General features: G+C 39.6%; 1 protein-coding gene across 3 annotated transcripts in view; it reads right to left on the reverse strand.

The window, feature by feature from the left end:
- Positions 1-21,367, reverse strand: part of HECW2 (HECT, C2 and WW domain containing E3 ubiquitin protein ligase 2) — a 433,603-nt gene that overhangs the window by 92,340 nt on the left and 319,896 nt on the right. For all 3 annotated transcript variants that reach the window (XM_055572982.1, XM_055572984.1, XM_055572985.1), the window contains 2 exons: positions 20,995-21,119; positions 9,289-9,474 (listed from right to left, as the gene is read on the reverse strand). In XM_055572982.1, the coding sequence (XP_055428957.1) occupies positions 9,289-9,474; positions 20,995-21,119 (311 nt within the window). The remainder of the gene's footprint in view (positions 1-9,288; positions 9,475-20,994; positions 21,120-21,367) is intronic.

Raw genomic sequence — 21,367 nt, forward strand, 5'->3', positions numbered from 1 at the left:
TGATCTGATCTGAGACCAGATCACCGGTCCGTCTAGTCAAGGCTACGGTTTTTCCAGTGGTCATGTATGGATGTGAGAGTTGGACTGTTAAGAAAGCTGAGCACCGAAGAATTGATGTTTTTGAACTGTGGTATTGGAGAAGACTCTTGAGAGTCCCTTGGACTGCAAGGAGATCCAATCAGTCCATTCTAAAGGAGATCAGTCCTGGGTGTTCATTGGAAGGACTGATGCTAAAGCTGAAACTCCAATACTTTGGCCACCTCATGCGAAGAGTTGACTCATTGGAAAAGACTCTGATACTGGGAGGGATTGGGGACAGGAGGAGAAGGGGACGACAGAGGATGAGATGGCTGGATGGCATCACCGACTCGATGGACATGAGTTTGGGTGAACACCGGGAGTTGGTGATGGACAGGGAGGCCTGGCGTGCTGCAATTAATGGGGTCACAAAGAGTCGGACACGACTGAGCGACTGAACTGACTGACTGACTGACTGAAACCAGATCACCACCACAAAGTTATTAGTTGTTTCAAAGTAATTAAAGGGATGCACCACAAAAATAAGAAATACAGTGCTCTAATAGACAAAAAAAGAAAAAAAAAACATAGTTTTCTAAGTGTAGAACTTACTGAGCTAAAAGACTTTGGGGATTCACTTGAAACCTCCAAATATTAAGTTGCATTATACTCATTAAGATGAACCTGACCTAATAAACTGTGGCCATGAGCTTCATATAGGATTAAAACCAAAGTCTATGTCATCACTTGGGCAACTTCTCCAGCCACAGAGGCTATTAGAGTATGGTAAAATGAGAATCCTCAAGCAGGCTAGGACTGTGGTAACTTTCATGGTACAAATATCTTCTCTCTTCTAAAAATCTATCCTAACCAAAACTGCTACTTGTCATGGTTATTCTACTTGCCAAGTTGAATATTCAGACCATGCTGATACTCAACTCCCCAATCTGACATCCAAAGTCACAATGTCCTAGAGTTACAAAGCTTGGCTTTAGAAAGCTTTGGGATAGGATGCTTCACATTTAACAAGCAGATGGTTACCATTTTACATTTTTCTTTAAAGAACCCTTATCATTTATATCACTTTTTTTAAAGTCCACAGTTTCTTAGCATTTTAATTTAGGCTCGAGTAGAATGATCTGGGGAAAGCACCTGTGAGAGTGTCCCACAGTACTCTACTGTTTGACAGTTCAAAACAAAAAGCAGGAAAAAAGGGTTATTCCATATTTGCCATCTGAAAGGGGAGACAAAAAATAAATAACACTTTTTCCAAAAACTAAACCAAACAATAAGTTCACTATATAAACTTAGAAAATATCAAGCTTTGTCATAACTTTCTAACTGTCCATGTCTTTTGTATCATTCTCTCTGTTATTCTTAACTCTCTTCGACAGATTTCACTCCACTGATACTGATCTGTGATGGTTAATTTCATGTGTTAACTGGGCCAGTGGGTGCCAAACAATATTCTGGATGTGTCTGTTGGTGTTTCTGGAAGAGATACCTTTCAATCAGTAGCCTGAGTTAAACAGATGGCCCTCCCCAGTGTGGGTGAAAGTGAAAGTGTTAGTCTCTGCAACCCCATGGAATGTAGCCCTCCAGGCTCCTCTGTTCATGGGATTCTCCAGGCAAGAATACTGGAGTGGGTTGCCATGCCCTCCTTCAGGGGATCTTCCCGACCCAGGGATCAAACCCAGGTCTCCTGCGTTGCAGGCAAATTCTTTACCATTTGAGCTACCTGGGAAGCCCTCCGGTGTGGATGGGCCTCATAAAATCACTGAAGGTCAAAAGCCTGAGTAAGAGGGACCTGCTTTGGCCTGACTGAGTAGGAACATTGGCGTTTTCTTGAGTCTTGAGTCGTGAGCCTGCTGGGTTTTGTATTGGATCTTATACCATCAGCTCTTTGTGTGTGCGTGTGTGTGTGTGTGTGTGTGTGCGCGCGCTTGTATCTAATACAGGGTTTCTCAACACTTTTCCACTACTTCTTCAAAGGAACCAAACATACCCACTCAGGATGTGTTCTTTTTTCCATTTCTTTACGTTAGGTGTTTTCCTTCCTTTCCCATGCCCTGTTTTCTCTCCCCCACAGTCTAATTTTATAAAAATCCTACTTATCATTTAGGGTTCAGTTCAAATCCAATCTTTACTATGAAACCTCTCCACGTATTCCATTCCAGGAATGTCATTCTGCATCTATACTAGTGCATGATGCCTATACTGTGTTTTCATAATACAAATCAGAGGCACTAAAGTAGAACAGTCTTGGGGAGGGTGCCTAGTGGTTTTACACTGGAAGGGCATGATTCTGTGCAAATAAATGCATGGATCTGATTTCAGTTCTGGTTCTAAGAAGAAAGCTACTTCTCTTGTGAAGGATGTTTCTAAAATGCTATCTTCATGATCATAGCTTATAGAGTATGTAACCACCACAGAAGAAGACCAGTAATCTAGCAAGAGACAAATCTAGCAGAGAGACCACAATAACAGAGGACTCATAGTAGAGAAACTGATAATGCTCTGGGTCATCGTACAGGTTTCAGACAGAAGCAAACACTTGAGGGCAGACTACCCTGCACTGGTCAAGAACAATATGGACAAAAGGAACAAGAACAGTAAAGTGACCCCTATTGTGACAAAACAATTTTGTTGGACCACCTTGGTTAAGGGAGATCAGCAGGCTGCTAAGAGGAGGCATGGGACACTACACTAATTCTACGCTGCATCTTTGATAAGTCACTGTGTATTTCCCATTAGAGTAAGGATTCAGCCATCAATAACAAATCTTCATCATTTTCATAAAAGTCTAAATTGAAACTGTCTATTGTTCTAGATAGATTCTTGCTTCTACCTAATCATTCAAATCAAGATTTTAGTGAGCTGGGTAGGAATAACCAGGTGAGTAGCATTCCTGACTTAGTGCGCCACGTGGTCCATTTTATTCTGTAGGTGTCTGCATAATCCATATTTTTTTCCCCAAACTAAGTAATAAAACTCTAGAGATTTGTAATTGTACGGCTTTTATTTTCTACACTATAAGCAATAAGTCAATTACTGAGTAAATTGTGTTAATTATAATCCTAATTGTTTTTCTTCCATTAGTTATCCCATGATTATCTAACTGGATGCCAACCACAGCCCCAGAAGCTGGACAGGACAAGTTACTAACTCTCACTTTAGAGAAAACTGAGGTTTGTAGAAGTTAGACTAGACAATGATAGATCCAGGAATCCTGACCCACTGCAGCATAATTTCTTCAAATTCTTCAAATTAACAATGGGAAGGAAGAAAATAAAGGAGTGAAGAAGGGAGGGAGGAAGAAAAGAAAAAAGAAAGGAGGAAAGAATAAAAGTGAGGAAGAAAGAATGAACACTACTATGTTAAGTAACATTTGGTTTTCCTTATTAAAACTCATAATCGTCTACAGATATATTATCCCCATGAGCACATACTAATGATCAAACCCAGCCAAGAATCAAAAGCACTTTAACCAATTCACATTTTAATAATACTGATGCATATTTCTTGCATAAATATAAAAAGTTTATATCAACACTGTAACCCAGATCCCAAATTACTCTTTTTTTCCACAGTCCTGAGAGTGTACAAAAGTTTAAGAATTATTACAATAGAAGAAAGAAGAGATTTTCTTTCTATACTGGCCTACTTTCTTTGCTTAAATGTTTTGTTTCAAATAAGACAAGTCAAAATGTGTCCTATATGTTAGTTGAAAATCCTAGACTTTTAGGTTCAACAAATATGTATACATAGATGTTAATCACAGTCTCATGAGGACTATCCTGCATAAAATAAAACTTGGATTAATTGCTAGGATAAAAACAATTAAGAAAATCAAGTAGTGAAACAAAATACTAATTAAAACACAGTGTGGAATTGTGAACAAGATACCTTTCCAAATGTAATTAAAAGTAGAACTATATCATCTAATCCTTAAGATTAAAGAATCAAAGATCTATAAAATCTAGGAGCTGAAAAGGGAAACTTAGTCTTCCTCTAATTTAACCTACTGCTTTTTAAAAATAGTTTTATTTAGACATAACTCAGATACTATACAATTCACCCATTTGAACAGTACAATCCACTGTTTTTAGTATATACATAGGATTGTGCAACCATCACCATAATATAATGTTAAAACATTCTCTCCACCAAGAGAAATCCTACACCTATTAGGTTGAATTAGAGGAAGACTAGGCTTCCCTTTTTAGCTCCTAGATCTGTGGTATTTAAGCATGAAGTCATGAATGTGTTTCTGGTGGGGTGTCATCTGATAAAATACCTATAATCTAATAAAAACCTATTTGTATGACTCAGCCTTGAAGGACACCAGTAATCCCAACACCTGGACTGGAACTCTTCTTCCCTGGAATGATAAAGTATATCTCATTTTCAAAGACAATCCCTCCCAATAGAGTACAGTAGTTAAGAGGTATGCTCCTAAAGTTAGAATCCTGAATTCCTCACTTGCTTACTAATACACACATTAGAAGAACCTGACTGTTGATGCAGGAGACATAAGAGATGCAGATTCGATCCCTGGGTCAGGAAGGTACCTTGGAGGAGGACATGGCAACCGATTCCAGTATTCTTGCCTGCAAAATCCCATGGACAGAGGTGCCTGCTGGGCTACGGTCCGTAGGATTGCAAAGAGTCAGACACAACTGAAGCGGCTTAGCAGACGCATGCATGCATGCAAATTTCAATAAAATGTGAACAATAATGATAATACCCACCTCATAAATGGCCATGAGGTCAAAATAAAATAATCCATGAACAAATACCAAGTGAAGTGCCTGGCACATGGATTGAGCCCAATAAATGTAGGTGTCATCACCATCATTATCATCTTACCTAGAAGGCCTGACAGTCCGTTCTTACTCTTTAATTCATAGTCAATGTTAAAAGAATATTTCACTTCTCTTCTTTCATGTAAGTCAAGGACATTTTTCACCCTAGAACTCCACCAAAAAGCACACCAGATCTAGAATTTTGTGAAATCTCAGCCAACTTAAACCCTTGGCCTTAAGTAATTAGAAGAAAAGTCTCTTCCAAATTGGAGACAGCTAAACTGTAGTACAAGCATAATCACTACCCTGTTCAAACATGTAATGTGAAAAATCCAAGACAACACATGGAATAAGAGAGGTCAAACCAGGCAAATCCTAGGAGCTACTTCCAGTGAGTGCACAGAAGGAGGAGCGAGTGGCAATGGGGAGAGAGCCTGGACGCTTGCTTGTTCGTCCAAAGCAGAGATCACTGAAAAACTAGGAATCTACAGATGACAAATTTCATTCATTCATCAAACCTGTTTTGAGAATCTTCTATATGAATGGCACTGGGGTTGTAAAGGGAGTAATTAAAAAAAATAAACAGAAGCACTCTTAAGGAGGGGATCATCTGCTTGGGAAGACAAAACAAGTTAACAGCAACACCATGAGACACATAGGTATAGGCCTCATGAAACAGTGCAAGGGGGACTGTGGGGACTCACTTATGCCTAGAGAGCCAAGAGCAATCCACCCACTCTGCTGCCCTTCGATGGTGTGTATGAAAGCCCCACCCTCTCAACCATGGTAGGAAACCATGCCACATGCTCCCAGAGCACCGTTTACTGCCTTCACTATAAGAGCTAGAAGATGTGTATTCACCTCCTCCCTGGTGAGAGGCAGGGTGACAGCATAGACTCTGGATCTGGATGGACTAAGTCAAATCCAATTCTACCACACAGGAATTACAGGACCTTGGTCAGCTCACTTAGCCATGCTGTGCTTTAGTTTCCTCTTCTAAAAAAATATGGATTAAAAATAGCAGTTATGAACAAGGTTGCTTTGAGAATGGAAGGAATTAATCTAAATGTATAGCTACATCTAGCACATATCTAGTAGTACACACTGCATAATACTACACGGTGAGTTTGTATCATATTTGTCACAGTGGCTTGCATATAGCAGGCATTCGGAAGTGTGGTGAATGGCAAAACTAATGAAAACAAAAGGAAGATGCTGCACTTGAGAAAAGAAGACGGAGCCAAATTTCATAGGCCTGAGCAGCTAAATTTGACAACATTTCTCATAAGAACCATGTCTTTTCATGCAGGTGAGGATTTGGTCATCCTATTTCATGTCAATTCTAGAAATTAGTCATCACTCTGGGGAAAAAAAACTCATAGTATTTAATAGCTTCTGATGCTATATTAAATGGGAAAAAAAGTTTACTCCCTTTAAACATTCTAGAGGTAAAGCAATACATCAAAAAGGGGCAGTTAAAATTTCAGGCTAGTAGAAAACCCGTTAACGGCGAAGGATGGGAGCTATGATTTTTAAAGTACAGCCACGGCAAGAGCCTCTCCCAAATGTTCTTTCAAGCTATTTTTGTTTATGGGAAGTCAGTCATTCGTAAAGAAAGGATGATGGGAAGCACAGGGAGATATACCTGCTTTCATTAAGGTATCCAGCTTAGCTAAAAATCTTACTAAAGTCTAAATGCACAAAGCAGAGGATTCAGGCTAAAGAGATCCTCTTTCAGGCCTGTCTGGTAATTCATTCTGTCCACAAGGCCAGGGATCCTTCCATATCTTTCATGCCACACATCATTCAAAAGGAAAGTCACCAGCAACCTGTGAGGTCAGCTATCTCCCAACTCACACTCAATGCTCTTAACAATGCTTACAACTTTAGGCTGAAACCCCATATGAGTCCAAACCCTCAGGAAAGAGGATAGATGGTTATGTTACCCACACAGTCGAGATAATGTTTACCTCTGTTTAACCATCGAAACTTTTATAAAAGCTATGAGACAGAACTTGTTCTTAAGAATACATCATAACTCATCTTAAATAGTATTATAAGTTCAACTTAAACTCTTCTCAAGGTTCAGGTGTTATTAATAAGAGGCTTTCTCTTGAAGCATGTCTGGCAAGTTATGACTGGCAAGAAAGGAACCTTCCCTTCCAGGTCTGCATGATAAGTTCCTGATTCCCTTCAGCTAAGGATACAAAATGACTTAACATGTTAAGTCTCTGCACAGAGCAGAAATACATGCAGCATTATCTCAGCTTGGGTTTTTCCCTGGACCTGTGGTTTTCTATGGGGTCGCTGAGGGTCGGACACGACTGAGCGACTTCACTTTCACTTTTCACTTTCATGCATTGGAGAAGGAAATGGCAACCCATTCCAGTGTTCTTGCCTGGAGAATCCCAGGGTTGGGGGAGCCTGGTGGGCTGTCGTCTATGGGGTCACACAGAGTCAGACACGACTGAAGTGACTTAGCAGCAGCAGCAGTAGTTTTCTAATGAGTATAGATCCCCATGACATCAGGAAAAAAAACTGTCAGAGTTGAGAACAGAGCTGATTCTTGGTCTGCTAATGCTCTTTTACATGCAGGCATAATACCATCAGTATTTTCCATCGCCCTTTCTTGGACTACCTGCGCATTTCCATTTAGTAGAATGTTTACAAACACTCGGCACCAGCAAAGTCACATCCTCCTTGGGAAAGAGAGAGCACAGGAACTGCCAAGTGTCCCTGCAGGTTCCCCATGTCCTGGAAAGGCTTCCCTGCCGTCCCACCTAACTCTGATATACCACTATTCTACCTGTGGTTTAGGGACCTCATCACAAATCCATTCTCTTTCATCTATTCTGAACTTCATGCTTACCACTTCTAATCTTCTCTGGGCTGAGAATTAGAGGTTTACTAAAAATTTTACAAAACTCAGGTCAGTAGTTTCAATGAAAGTCTGAGGGTTCCTCCCATGCATTAAAATGTATCCATGCAATTTGTAATATCAATTTTGACTGCTGCTAAGTTCTCAGATAAGATTGCTAGAAGCTGAGTTCAGGATGAGCAAGATACACTGTGGTATTTTTGCTAGAGGGTACTTTAGGGAAGAATGGAATGCACTGAGTACTTTCCACATTCCACTCACCTGAATGCTCTTCCCTGGTATGGTTTATTTCTCACTTCATTTACATCTGAGTGCACGCAGAGCTTAAGTTGTGAGTCCTTCCCCAGACACCCTCTATAAAATAACTCTCCACTCCTGCCTTTTCCTAGACCCCATATTCTGCTTTTCTTTAAATCAAAACTTTAATCAGCTCTTAGTATGCGTGGTATTTACTTGTCCATTGCCCATCTCTTTTCATCAGAAAGACAGTTCTATGGAGTGTTGGCTGCTCTGTTTTGCACAGGTGTTCAATAAATATTCATTGAATGAAAAAGTCAAATACAGTTATAAATATTTTGTCGATCCTCCCCACACTTACAAGTCACATATTTCAAGTATTTTTACAGACAGGAAAAGTGTTGGTTGGTTTCTCAATACTTGGAGAGCATAATATGGTGGTTAGGAGCAAGGACCTTTGAACCAGACTGCATGGGTTAGAGCCCAGCTCAGACATTGCCCATCTCTAGTCTCTGGGCAAGTCACTGAACCATTCTGCACCTGAACTCTGCATATGTAAATAGCAATAATAACAACAGTACTGTCTTACAGAGTTATTGTGGAGAGCTTAAACATAAAGAACTTAAACAGTTCATGGCTCCTAGGACATGCTGAACAAGAGTTAAATAAACAAAATCTTGGCTGAGAAACACCTTAATAAGAATTACTAACTTTCTCACTTTGATTTCTTACTCATAAGACAACCTCCTGATAGTAACCCAGCTTTCTGATTCATTTGTCTAAAAAGGAAGTGCAGATGTGGTTACCTGGCCTGGTGAGAGTTACGTATTTCTCATCATAAATTAATCAATCTTTGAATCTTGTTTAACATGCTAACAAAATCAGGGTTTTGAACCAACAAGACTAAGGCCCAAACCCGGATGGTGTCACAGACACACCTTGTGTTGTTGCTTAGCAACCTCCTAGCCACCTTCTCCAAACAATGCCACAACTTGTATTCAACTATCCACAACACAGCTAGGAGAGGGAAGTATCATTGCCTAAGAAACCTCTTCTCTAATCAGTAGAAAATGGTGAGAGATTACAGTTCAAAGAATGTCCATGCAAAGTGGGTGTTTTGCCCAGCAAGTGCCCTGACTCCCATAGACTGCATATACCACTTCAAAAGAGGGTAGCAACTGCTGATGGTAACAAACAACCTGCTTGTCCAGGTTTCCTTTGAACCAGGAGATGGACTTTTTCCCCTCACAAAGGACTTTCAGCCCTCACTTGATGGGTAGAGCCAAGTGCCAAAGTCACAAGATCGCACAGTCATGCGGCGGCTTCCCCACGGCCACTCCTACAAGTTACCTTGCCCTGATGATCGTGTTTCATTTCCCAGCCCCTTGGCAGCTCCAGTTGTTTGTTTGCAAACATGTTGAGGAATCCCACGAGGTCCCGGTTATGCTGGTAGCGTTCAAAGTGGTGGGTGTCCCGCCGGACTTTGGTGATCATGTGCTTCAAACATGTGTTGTTTGTAAACATGCGGTAGGCACTCTGGAGAGAAGGATGGGAAAGCCACGTTAATCCGCTTTGTGACATGCAAAAGCAACACATAAACTCCCATGGACATATTTAATCTTCAGATGGTATACCAGATTCAGTGAACTCTAGACCCACACAGGAGACAAAGCAAAATAATTTTGATTAAAGTAAAATAGACTACAGAAAGTCAGGGAGTCTTCACTAATGAATCTAGTTTTCTAAGGAACAATAACACTGTGGAGTTTCATTCTACAGGAGATATAAGACCTTAAAGTTGGTTTTAGGCAAACCCCACACAGTCAAAATTACACCATTCAGGAAACAAATATACCACCTCACAGAGAGCCCCATTATAACCAGCATTTCCTCCAGCACAAAATCTCTGGCTCTTTGGGTGCATGCCAATGAAACAGTTGGCATACAGTTAGGAGCCAAGTTGTATAGAAAAATGGCCATAAATCTGAATATTAGAAGTACATGCAATAGGCTGAGTAGTTCCCACTGAGAATCATATTCAACTGAGACCACAGTAGATTAGAGTTTTTCATCTTGTGCTTAAAAGCATAATCTCAGTAAATAGAATAGCAAGCAGAATTACCTAGACTGTATATCTTAGTATTTTTTTAATCTTTTTTTCTTCTCTATTTTTCCTGTACACACACACACGCACATATTCATACACACACTCTGGTAGGCTAAATTTACATGATTGAAATATACATTTAATAAAACCCCATTATACCAGCACACATAAAAAAGTGATTGTTCTGTAAAATGTCATCAGTGTCATCTTCTGATTCTTAAAGAAGAGTCCAGAAAAAAAAAAAAAAAGACCATAAGCCATGGGCTGTCCTTATGAGTCAGTCAGCAGATATTCAACACAGTACCATGTGCCAAGCAGTAGAAAAGGAGTAACTGTATAGGCCATTTCCTTGAAGGAATGTGATATTCATGAAACTGACCCACCATGAAGGATCTCTCCCGGAACGCTATTCTCCTCAGGTAGATTCAAAGGGCTTTGGATTCCCCCTACCTTTAGTATCCCAGGGATATCAGACTGAGTGTGGAGGCCTACAGGCTCTACTTTATGAGTTCTGTTATTTATTTTCTTTTAGACAGACCAAGGTAAACCTGAAAGAAATCAGAATCTCTGGAAATAACTTCACCTTAATAAACATTTACTGCGCTGGTTATTGAGAATAAAAGATGAATAAGCAGGGATAGTCAACAAGGTTCCTGTCTTTCCAGAGACCCTCAGAATGTGTCACGTCTAGGTCAGACAATTCATTGCTGACGGGAGTGCCTTCAAGAGCTTTCTTTCCTTTGGCATGGTGAGCATAGCAACTGGCCATGTCTGAAATGGTGGCTGCTCTCAGTTTGGGTTCCTGGGTTTCTGAAGGACTCCAGGGATCAGAGAACCCTGACAACTCAATTTGGAATGAGAAACAGCCCTCTGTTAGCTTAAGCCACTGAGACGTGTTGGTCACCATGACTGATGTATAACTCACACTACACAAAGTAACTTTTCTACAGTTATTCTGACTGATTTGCTATCATTAACCTTATGCTTTGTATGGAAATTATTTTTCCCCTATAAAAATGGAAGGCAGGAAGGTCAGACACATTAAACTCTTCTCAAATACTAGTGTACTAGTTCCTCAGTACACCTGAGTAGCAAGTATTTGAGATCACATTTCAACCTGATAGTCTAAATGAGAGGAGGTCTGACGGCTGTGAGAAATCATGAGGTTCAGAGTACAGAGCACTGCCAGAGCAGGCAGGCCCATGCAGGGGCTCTGGGCAATTAGAGCATGAGAGAATAAGAAAATGATACCAAGAAAGCAGAGAAGGAGACTAATAAAAGAAGTCGGAGGCTGTCAGAGACTAACATTAGCTAACTAATAGTTTAGCCCGTGGCTGACCCTGCCTTGGAGTCTTATGCACAATCAACAAGGCATCTGTTTTCTGTATTTGGCTGCATGTTGCTGATTTATTTTCACACAAGCCATTGCAAGCATAGAGGCCGGAGATAACACTAGCCTCTGTGATGGTGGCAGTAATGAACTTTCAAGTCGTGCTCCCTAATAAGTCTCTTTGGGAACAAATTATTGTGGGATAATTCTGTCAGATAAATCATTTCTAAACTGGTGTATCTCTTGTCACCCTCCCTTAACCCTCCCCCCACCCATTCAAGTAAGTAAATAGGCCACATCCTGATTCTTTATCTGGGGCACCAGAAAGGCTCCTCACTCTGCTAAAGAAAAGCAGCAGAATTGCATTAGGGCAAGAAGTAGTAGTAATTAGGTGAAGGAGCCCATCCCAGCCTCGGGCAGGAAGCAATCCCCTGGGGTTGGACAGCTCTTTCAGCACAGGAGTCTTAAGGCTGGTCTTATAATTAATTACATCCTTTCATCTTCCCCCTCTCCACTCAGTGAGACATGTAATATAGTGCCAAGTTCAACTGATCTTTGCAAAAAGCATCTACCAAAGTAAATTTAAGTATAAGAAAGATTCCTCTCATCAGCATCTAGCAAACAACCTTGAGAATCACGGCTTTTTCAAGTCTGAATAATATGCACATGATTATTAAGGTTTATATAAAATACATAAGGCAAACAGGAACATCCCTCTAGACTCTGGCTGCATGTTTATAAAGAAATTACATATATACTTACTCACATATATGTTTACTTATGTATGTTTATATATGTGTATGTGTAACATATTTACACATGTCTGTATTTATATACAGGCTTCCCTGGTGGCTCAGTCGGTAAAGAATCTGCCTGCAATCTGGGAGACCTGGGTTCAGTCCCTGGGTTGGGAAGATCCCCTGGAGGAGGGCATGGCAACCCACTCCAGTATTCTTGCATAGAGAATCCAAATAGACAAAGGAGCGTATCAGGCTGCAGTCAATGGGGTCACAAAGAGTTGAACATGACTGAGCGACCAAGCACACATACATATGCTTATATACATATCCATCTATTCTATTTTTGAATATATATTTTATGTTTATTCAATATATATAGTATTGTTTTAAAATGTGCATTATATATATGTATATACATATATATGATCAGAAGTATACTTATTCAGAAAAGATATTTATACTCCAGTTCATACAGAACTATGCTGAGGTTTCTAATCACAGCTCACGGATAGAGACAAAGAAAGTCATTTAATCTCTGCCTCAATTTGCTCAGCTCAATGATGTGATAATAGTAACTGCCCTGATTTCTTCATAGGCCTGTGTGATTCAAATCCAGTGGAACAAAGGGTGTAAAAGTACATTGAAGAGGTAAAAATCACTGTAAAACCATGGAGTTGAACTAAGTACAAGAATATATAAGGGATTATGCCTACCACCACTGTGTTCTAACAGATCAATGATAGTAGTAAAACTGTTTTCTACTTTCAGTCTTTGAAGATCCTGGGCAAGCATTCCACCTTCTATTAAGGGAAGAAGGGTCTCATAACCCCTTATTAATTATGTGCTAAGTTAAGTGAAGTTGCTCAGTCGTGTCCGACTCTCTGCGACCCCATGGACTGCAGCCTACCAGGCTCCTCCGTCCACGGGATTTTCCAGGCAAGAGTACTGGAGTGGGTTGCCATTTCCTTCTCCAGGGGACCTTTCCAACCCTGGGATCAAACCCAGGTCTCCCGCATTTGCAGGCAGACACTTTGCCATTGAAGCCACCAGGGAAGCCCTGTTCTAAACACTGAGGATACAGACACAAGCACAACCCAATCACTGAAAAGAATGGAGAGGGAAAATTACAGGGGAAGGTGGAAGACAGGTGTTCAGTGGAGGCAGAAAGTAGTTTGGAAAACAGAGGTCACAGTAGCAGTGAAAATGCTGAAATACACTGATAAAACTAGCAGAGCTAAGAATTAGAGGGGTCCAAAGGGCTTCCCTTGCAGCTCAGTAGGTAAGGAATCTGCCTGCAGTGCAGGAGACCTGGGTTCGATCCCTGGGTTGGGAAGATCCCCTGGAGAAGGAAATGGCAAGCCGCTCCATTATCCTTGCCTGAAAAGTCTCATGGACAGAAGAGCCTGGTGGGCTGCAGTCCATGGGGTCGCAAAGAGTCGGGCATGACTGAGTGACTAACACTAACTAACTAAAGAGCTCAGAAACACTAAACAGGTAGGATTAGGTAGAAAGAGCCTTGTCTTCATGGAAGCTGACAGGACAAACCTGTGTGTGAAAAGAAAAGAAACATCTTTATTCTCCCTTCTGGGGTCTAGTGGGTCTAACTGGAAAGGGATCCTTTTTTGCGTTTGAGTTGCTGTTTTGCTTTGGTCTTACAGAACAAGATGCAGTAAAGGGATCTGATCTGCTACCTGAAACAAAAGTGGACTTATTTCATAGCAGTGTCATGATAAAACTTCTTGCACAGAGTGATCTCACCTTGGAAGATGTTGCATGTGGGTTCACACCGGTTAAGGTGATTTGGCAACTGTTAATAGTAAGCAGAACCCCTTTAAATGATACCTAAAGGATGCAAAGTTTTCTTGCCTGGCAATGTGATTTAAAATGTCCATTTTGGTTATCCCTTCTCTAATCCAAAACTCCATTTCCCAATCCTCTTGGTCATTTCTTATCTTATCGTTCTAGTAAAGAAATAAATACTGCACGGTTAGATGAATGATCAACTGAGAATTAACTGAATTTCTTTGTGGAATTTCATTAAAATTACACTTCTTAGAGCTTAATGTGTTTTGTATGGTTACGTGTTTGAAGAGTTAGAAGTGAAAAATATCGAGAAGAACCGAGAGGAAATTATTGCCATTTGGCAACAGAATAAGAAAATTATATGTCTTATCAATCAACCAACTTATCAATTAGTTAATCACAATCAATGCAAGTAATAATCAAACCTCCTTTTTTGGGAGCAGGTTTTTTAAGTGTTACAGTGATCATATGTCCAGGATTACCTGGCCCAGTCTTAATTTACTCTGTTATTTCCAATAACACAGGTTAGTACATTGTTGCTAAATAAAATCTTTCATTTTCCAGAAATTCTTCATCAAGAATAGGTTTTCTGAATTCATGCTTGGAAAACATTATCACTGCTGCCATAGTAAATGTATACAAAGGCTCACAAGGAAGTAGATGTGAGCATCTGTATACATTATTCACTAAACAAAATTTATTATAAACAAAATCAAGTAACATTGTTTTCATAAGATATATGCTAGTATATGGAAATAGTCTTGTTTTATGCAGTTTATCTTCACAATATTTATAATCATAGGGACTTTATATTTTTCTCATCTGGCTAAGAAGTAAAATGGAGGGAAAATTAAACTTATTGACAAAACTAACTGTAATTATCAACTCATCTATTTTGCAATAGCACAAGTCTCTGACTTATAAGAAATATATGAGTATTTTAGAACAATACTTTTTTTCATTAAGTAGAAAGGAGTTTATATGATAGAATTAAAGTATTTCTGGGAGAAGGCAATGGCACCCCACTCCAGTACTGTTGCCCAGAAAATCCCATGGATGGAGGAGCCTGGTGGGTTGCAGTCCATGGGTCTGCACGCTAAGAGTCAGACACGACTGAGTGACTTCACTTTCACTTTCCACTTTCATGCATTGGAGAAGGAAATGGCAACCCACTCCAGTGTTCTTGCCTGGAGAATCCCATGGACAGAGAAGCCTGGTAGGCTGCAGTCCATGGGGTCGCACAGAGTCAGACACGACTGAAGTGACTTGGCAACAATAGAACATATTAAAAGCTAAATTAGTAATTATTTAGAGCTTTCCTGGTGGCTCAGATGGTAAAGAATCTGCCTGCAATGCAGGAGACATGGGTTCAATCTCTGGGTTGGCAAGATTCCCTGGAGAAGGGAATGGCTACCCCCTCCAGTATAAAATAATCATTTGGCATGTATGTTGGAAAAATTATTTAGTTGCATATAATGAAATGTATGTATGTTTGATAATTATTAGACAAACACAGTCATCCCAAATATCAAAGACATGACACTAAGAATTAAATCTTGAGTTATCAGGGGAAATGGTTTAAGACAATTTTGGAAGCAATCTGATCATAACCAGCAGAGGGCAGTAGAATATATCTTAAAGCAACTACAATGCAAAAACAGTAAAAACAAACACACAGACACAGACACACACAAACAAAAAACAGTATTTTGTTCCTCAAGTTTTCCTTTAGAGTTATGGCAACTATGTATCTACTTAATTTTTGTTGTTTTCAATAAAGATGATTAGGTATTAAACCAAAGAAGTATTAGAGCTAATAAATGAATTCAGCAAAGTCATAAAATACAAGATTAAAATACAGAAATCTGTTGCTTTTCTATTATTCACTAATCATGAGTTAACAGAGAAAGCAAAAAAAATTCTGTTTAAAATTGCCTTAAAAAGAATAAAATACATAGAATACACTTAACCAAGGATGTGAAAGATTTATGTCCTTAAAACTATAAAACATTGATAAAGGAAACTGAAAATGTTTAGAAAAGGAAAGATCCTCTGTATCCTTGGGTTGGAAGAATTAATATTGTTAAAATGTCCATACTACTCAAGGCAATCTACAGATTTAATGCAATCCCTATGAAATACCCATGGCATTTTACATAGAACTAGAATAAAAAAAAAACCAACTAAAATTTGTACCGAAGCACAAAAGACCATGAATTGCCAAATCAATCTTGAGAAAAAAGAACAAAGCTAGAGTGACCATGATCCCTGACTTCAGAATATACACAAAGCTACAGTAATCAAAACAGTGTGGTTCAGTTCAGTTCAGTTCAGTTGCTCAGTCATGTCTGACTCTTTGCTACCCCATGAATCGCAGCACGCCAGGCCTCCCTGTCCATCACCAACTCCTGGAGTTCACTCAGACTCACGTCCATCGAGTCAGCGATGCCATCCAGCCATCTCATCCTCTGTTGTCCCCTTCTCCTCCTGCCCCCAATCCCTCCCAGCATCAGAGTCTTTTCCAAAAACAGTGTGGTACTGGGCACAAAAACAGATACATAGATAAATGGAACAGAACAGAAAGCCAAAAATAAACCCACATACTTCAAGTCACTTAATCTATGACAAAGGAGGCAAGAGTATACAGTGGAGGAAAAACAGTATCTTCAATAAGTGGTGCTGAGAAACCTGGACACCTACATGTTAATGAATGAAATTAGAACAGTTCCTAATACCATGTACAAAACTAAACTCAAAATGGATTAAAAACTTAAATGTAAGACATCAAATCATAAAATTCCTAGAAGAGAACAAACGCAGAACACTCTTTGACCTAAATCATAGAAACATATATTTTTTGGATGTCTCCTAAAGCAAAAGAAACAAAAGCAAAAATAAACAATTGGGACTTAACTGAGCTTAAAAGCTTTGGCATAGCAAAGGAAACCTACTAAGTGGGAGAAAATTCCCACTGTTAAAGTGGGAATGAAAATTGGCACAGCCACTGTGGAAAAGAGTATGAAGGTTTTACAAAAAACTAAAACTAGAACTACCATATGATCCAGCAATTCCACTCCTGGGTATACATCTGGGAAAAAACACTAATTTGAAAAGATATATGTACCCAAATGTTTACAACAGTATTATTTACAATAACCAAGATATGGAAGCAGCCAGTTTCCATCAACAGATGAACAGCTAAAGAAGACACAATTACCCAGCCATAATAAATAATGAAATTCTGCCATTTGCAACAATGTGGATGGACCTAAAGAGTATTATGTTTAGTGAATTAAGACAAAGACAAACACAGTATGTTATCACATAATATGTGAAATCAAGAAAATATAAAAAATGAATATATATAACAAAACAGAAATCACACAACAAAAAAGATGGTAGCTTGAAATTGGCCACAGTGGGAATATTAACACTACAGAAATCAGTAAGTGCAAATCAAGTCTTAATACTGTTTTATGGGCTGTCTAGACTAGAAATAAGTAAACTAGAGACTTATGGACTGGCTAGCTGTGTTTGCAAACAAAGTTTTATTGGAATATAATCGCATCCATTCATTTACATGCTGTCCTTGGCCCAAAAGCTGAAGATATTTATGCTCTGGCCCTTTCCAGAAAAAGTTTGCCTGCTGCCAGTTTCTAAACATAAGTTCTAGATTTAAGAAATTGATGAAGAAAATAAAACGCTAATAATATAGAATAAAGTTCAAATTGTGCTGTTACACTGCAAATAGCACACATACACACAAACAAAATGAACAAAAATAAATCCAATATTCAAAAACTATTATCTGGCTCAACAAAGAAGGTGCTGACCTCATTGACAAAAGTATGTGAAAAGTATCAGCTCTTTCTCCGAGATACATTCTCACCATCTCTACTGCTACTGCACTAGTCCAGGTCCTGTCCATGTCTCACCACAGGGCCTTTTCACTTATTCCTGGGTGACAAGTTTGCCTTTTAAAACCTATTTTCAACATAGCAGGTAAACTTAAAAAAAATTTTTTTTTTTTCATTATCAGAGAAATGCAAATCAAAACCACTATGAGGTACCATTTCACGCCAGTCAGAATGGCGGCAATCCAAAAGTCTACAAGTAATAAATGCTGGAGAGGGTGTGGAGAAAAGGGAACCCTCTTACACCGTTGGTGGGAATGCAAACTAGTACAGCCACTATGGAGAACAGTGGAGATTCCTTAAAAAACTGGAAATAGACCTGCCTTATGATCCAGCAATCCCACTGCTGGGCATACACACTGAGGAAACAAGAAGGGAAAGAGACACATGTACCCCAATGTTCATCGCAGCACTGTTTATAATAGCCAGGACATGGAAGCAACCATCAGCAGATGAATGGATAAGAAAGCTATGGTACATATACACAATGGAGTATTATTCAGCCATTAAAAAGAATACATTTGAAGCAGTTCTAATGAGGTGGATGAAACTGGAGCCTATTATACAGAGTGAAGTAAGCCAGAAAGAAAAACATCAATACAGTATACTAACACATATATATGGAATTTAGAAAGATGGTAACAATAACCCTGTGTACGAGACAGCAAAAGAGACACTGATGTATAGAACAGTCTTATGGACTCTGTGAGAGAGGGAGAGGGTGGGAAGATTTTGGAGAATGGCATTGAAACATGTAAAATATCATGTATGAAACGAGTTGCCAGTCCAGGTTCGATGCACGATACTGGATGCTTGGGGCTGGTGCACTGGGACGACCCAGAGGGATGGAATGGGGAGGGAGGGGGGTTCGGGATGGGGAACACATGTATACCTGTGGCGGATTCATTTTGATATTTGGCAAAACTAATACAGTTATGTAAAGTTTAAAAATAAAATAAAATTAAAAAAATAAATAAAAAAAAAATCAAAACTACATCCCCATATGAACTCCTTTAGGAATAAAACCCACTTAGAATGAAGCCCAAACTCCTTGCCAGATTACACAAGCCCTGCATTTTGAAGCCCTGCTCACCCTTCTGATCATATCATATACTACATCAAACTCATTCCTGTCCTCAAGCCTTTGTTCTTGCTTGGCAAGGAAAGTTCTTCTCTAAGACCTTTACCTTCCTAGCTTCTTGAAATTGTATAACATCTTGGAGAAGTCTTTCCATCCACCGGATCTAAACCAGCATCTCCAACAGCTTGGCCCCTTACTCACCCTAGCCCAGTCATCTATACAGTTTCAGTTGCCTCATGATACATTTCACTGCCTGAATTATCTTTTTGTTCACTAGTTCATCTTTATTCTACTCTTGTCTTGTTTACCACTCTAACCTGAGACTCTGGAATGTACTAGGCAAATTATGGGCATTTAATAAATATTGGTTGAATGAAGGCATAAACAAATGAACAAGCAAAGGAAAACTTGTGTTACCTGATTCCAAGTTCAAAGCTCTTCCCACCACAGCATGACTTATTGTTTTACAGTGACAACTCTAAATGTTATTCATTCTTCTTTATATGAAAGCCTTCCATCTCCTAGAATTGTTCCATACATGAGTTTAGATTCCTGTAACCTGGCTTCTGAAAAAAATACATATCATCCTGCTGGCAAAGGTCCATATAGTCAAGGCTATGGTCTTCCCAGTGGTCAGTTCAAAGAGCTGGACCATAAAGAAGGCAGAGTGCCAAAGAATTGATGCCTTTGAACTCTGGTGCTGGAGAAGACTCCTGAAATTCCCTTGGACAGCGAGGTGATCAAACCAGACAATTTTAAAGGAAATCAACCCTAAATACTCATTGGAAGGACTGATGCTGAAGATGAAGCTCCGGTATTTTGGTCACCTGATGCAAACAACTGACTCATTGGAAAAGTCCCTGACGCTGGGAAAGACTGAGGGCCGAAGGAGAAGAGGGTGTCAGAGGATGAGATGGCTAGATGGCATCACCAATGCAATGGACATGAACTTGGGCAAACTCCAGGAGATGGTTAGAGACAAGGAGGCCTCGCATGCTGCAGTCCATGGGGTTGCAAAAAGTCAGACATGACTGTGCGACTTAACAACAACCTGGCTTCTGCCCACCTTTCAAATCTGACTTTTGCTAGTGTTCTATGCTCTCCACATACCAGCAATACCAAACTGCTGCACTAGTAATTCAGTTTCAGTAGTTCTACAAATTACTAAGACAGCCCTGCAACTTTATGAATCGCTTATTTTGTAAATGATGCTCTTTCTACCTAGAGAGCTCTGGCCTGTCTTATTTCTAGGGCAAATTCCTACACAATCTTTAAAACTATCAGTCTTTAAAACCTTCTACTATTGCCTTTCTACAGCCTCCAAATCCAAGAATGTCACTCTGATCTCAGAATAGAATCTAAATCCCCTGCCATGCCCCACAGGCAGATCTATGATCTGGATCTTGCTGACTTTCCAACGTCCAGTGTGATACCACACCACTCATTCTTTCTATCACCACACAGCAGCCCCTCTGCCCTCTTCTGAGCCCTAGGGTCCATGCATGCGCTATTTCAAGTGCTCCAAACACCACTACTCTCCTCCCGCAAAAAAAAAAAAAAAAAAAAAAAAAAAAAAAAACATGATCTCCCATACACATTTTATATATTTTAAAATATTCCTCTATTTATTGATTTATTTTTTCAGATTACAGCAATGTAACATTTTATTTCTTTGTTCTTTTGGAGAGCCCGTAATCATGATCTCAAAGCCCAATCTAACCAATGCCTGTGGTCAGTGCTCAGATAGTTGGTTATATTTGTGCAGGAAAAATAAAGTGATCATTAAGAGTACAGAGAGTCAGCATCTCTGGGATTTTAACCCTAACAATCCCTTGAGCAATTTATTTCACCCCTCTGTACCTTGGTTTCTTCATCAGGAAAACACAAAAGTTTTATCGAGCTCATAGGTTTCTAGGTTTGGCTAAATGGTTCAAGACATGGGTAGTACTTAATGCTGAGCTGGAACACATGGCACTTGGGAAACATCAGCTATTTCCATTCTTACTGTCAATACACAAATGAGGATAACTTCCTCTGGCCTATTGCTTGTTTGTTCACATCCTCTTAGACTGGCTACTCACAGGGTTGGAATGCAGCACGGTGAAGAACTCTGGGCTGATGAGGAACTTCACGGGGGGAGACTGTAACAGCAACGTGAGCCTGGATCTGGAGGTAGAGTGGGGCAGGACGCTTTCCCGTCGGAAATCTAGATGGGGCAGACCACAAAGGCATTCAGGGAAAGCTTTGCACCTGGAAACATACTTATTCACTTGCATCTATATTTTTAAAGAACACCTATATCATTTACTATTATTTTAATCCTCAAGATATTTTTTTTGTATCTGTAAATTCATGTGTAAAACCCAGCTGCTCTTCATCACACTAAAATGGAGCTCAGTAATGTTCATAGTCATTGTTAACATTTAAATGCATCCTGAGATGCAGGTTGCATCT

The sequence above is a fragment of the Bubalus kerabau genome, chromosome 3 (assembly GCF_029407905.1).
Source record: "Bubalus kerabau isolate K-KA32 ecotype Philippines breed swamp buffalo chromosome 3, PCC_UOA_SB_1v2, whole genome shotgun sequence".
Lineage (NCBI taxonomy): Eukaryota > Metazoa > Chordata > Mammalia > Artiodactyla > Bovidae > Bubalus > Bubalus kerabau.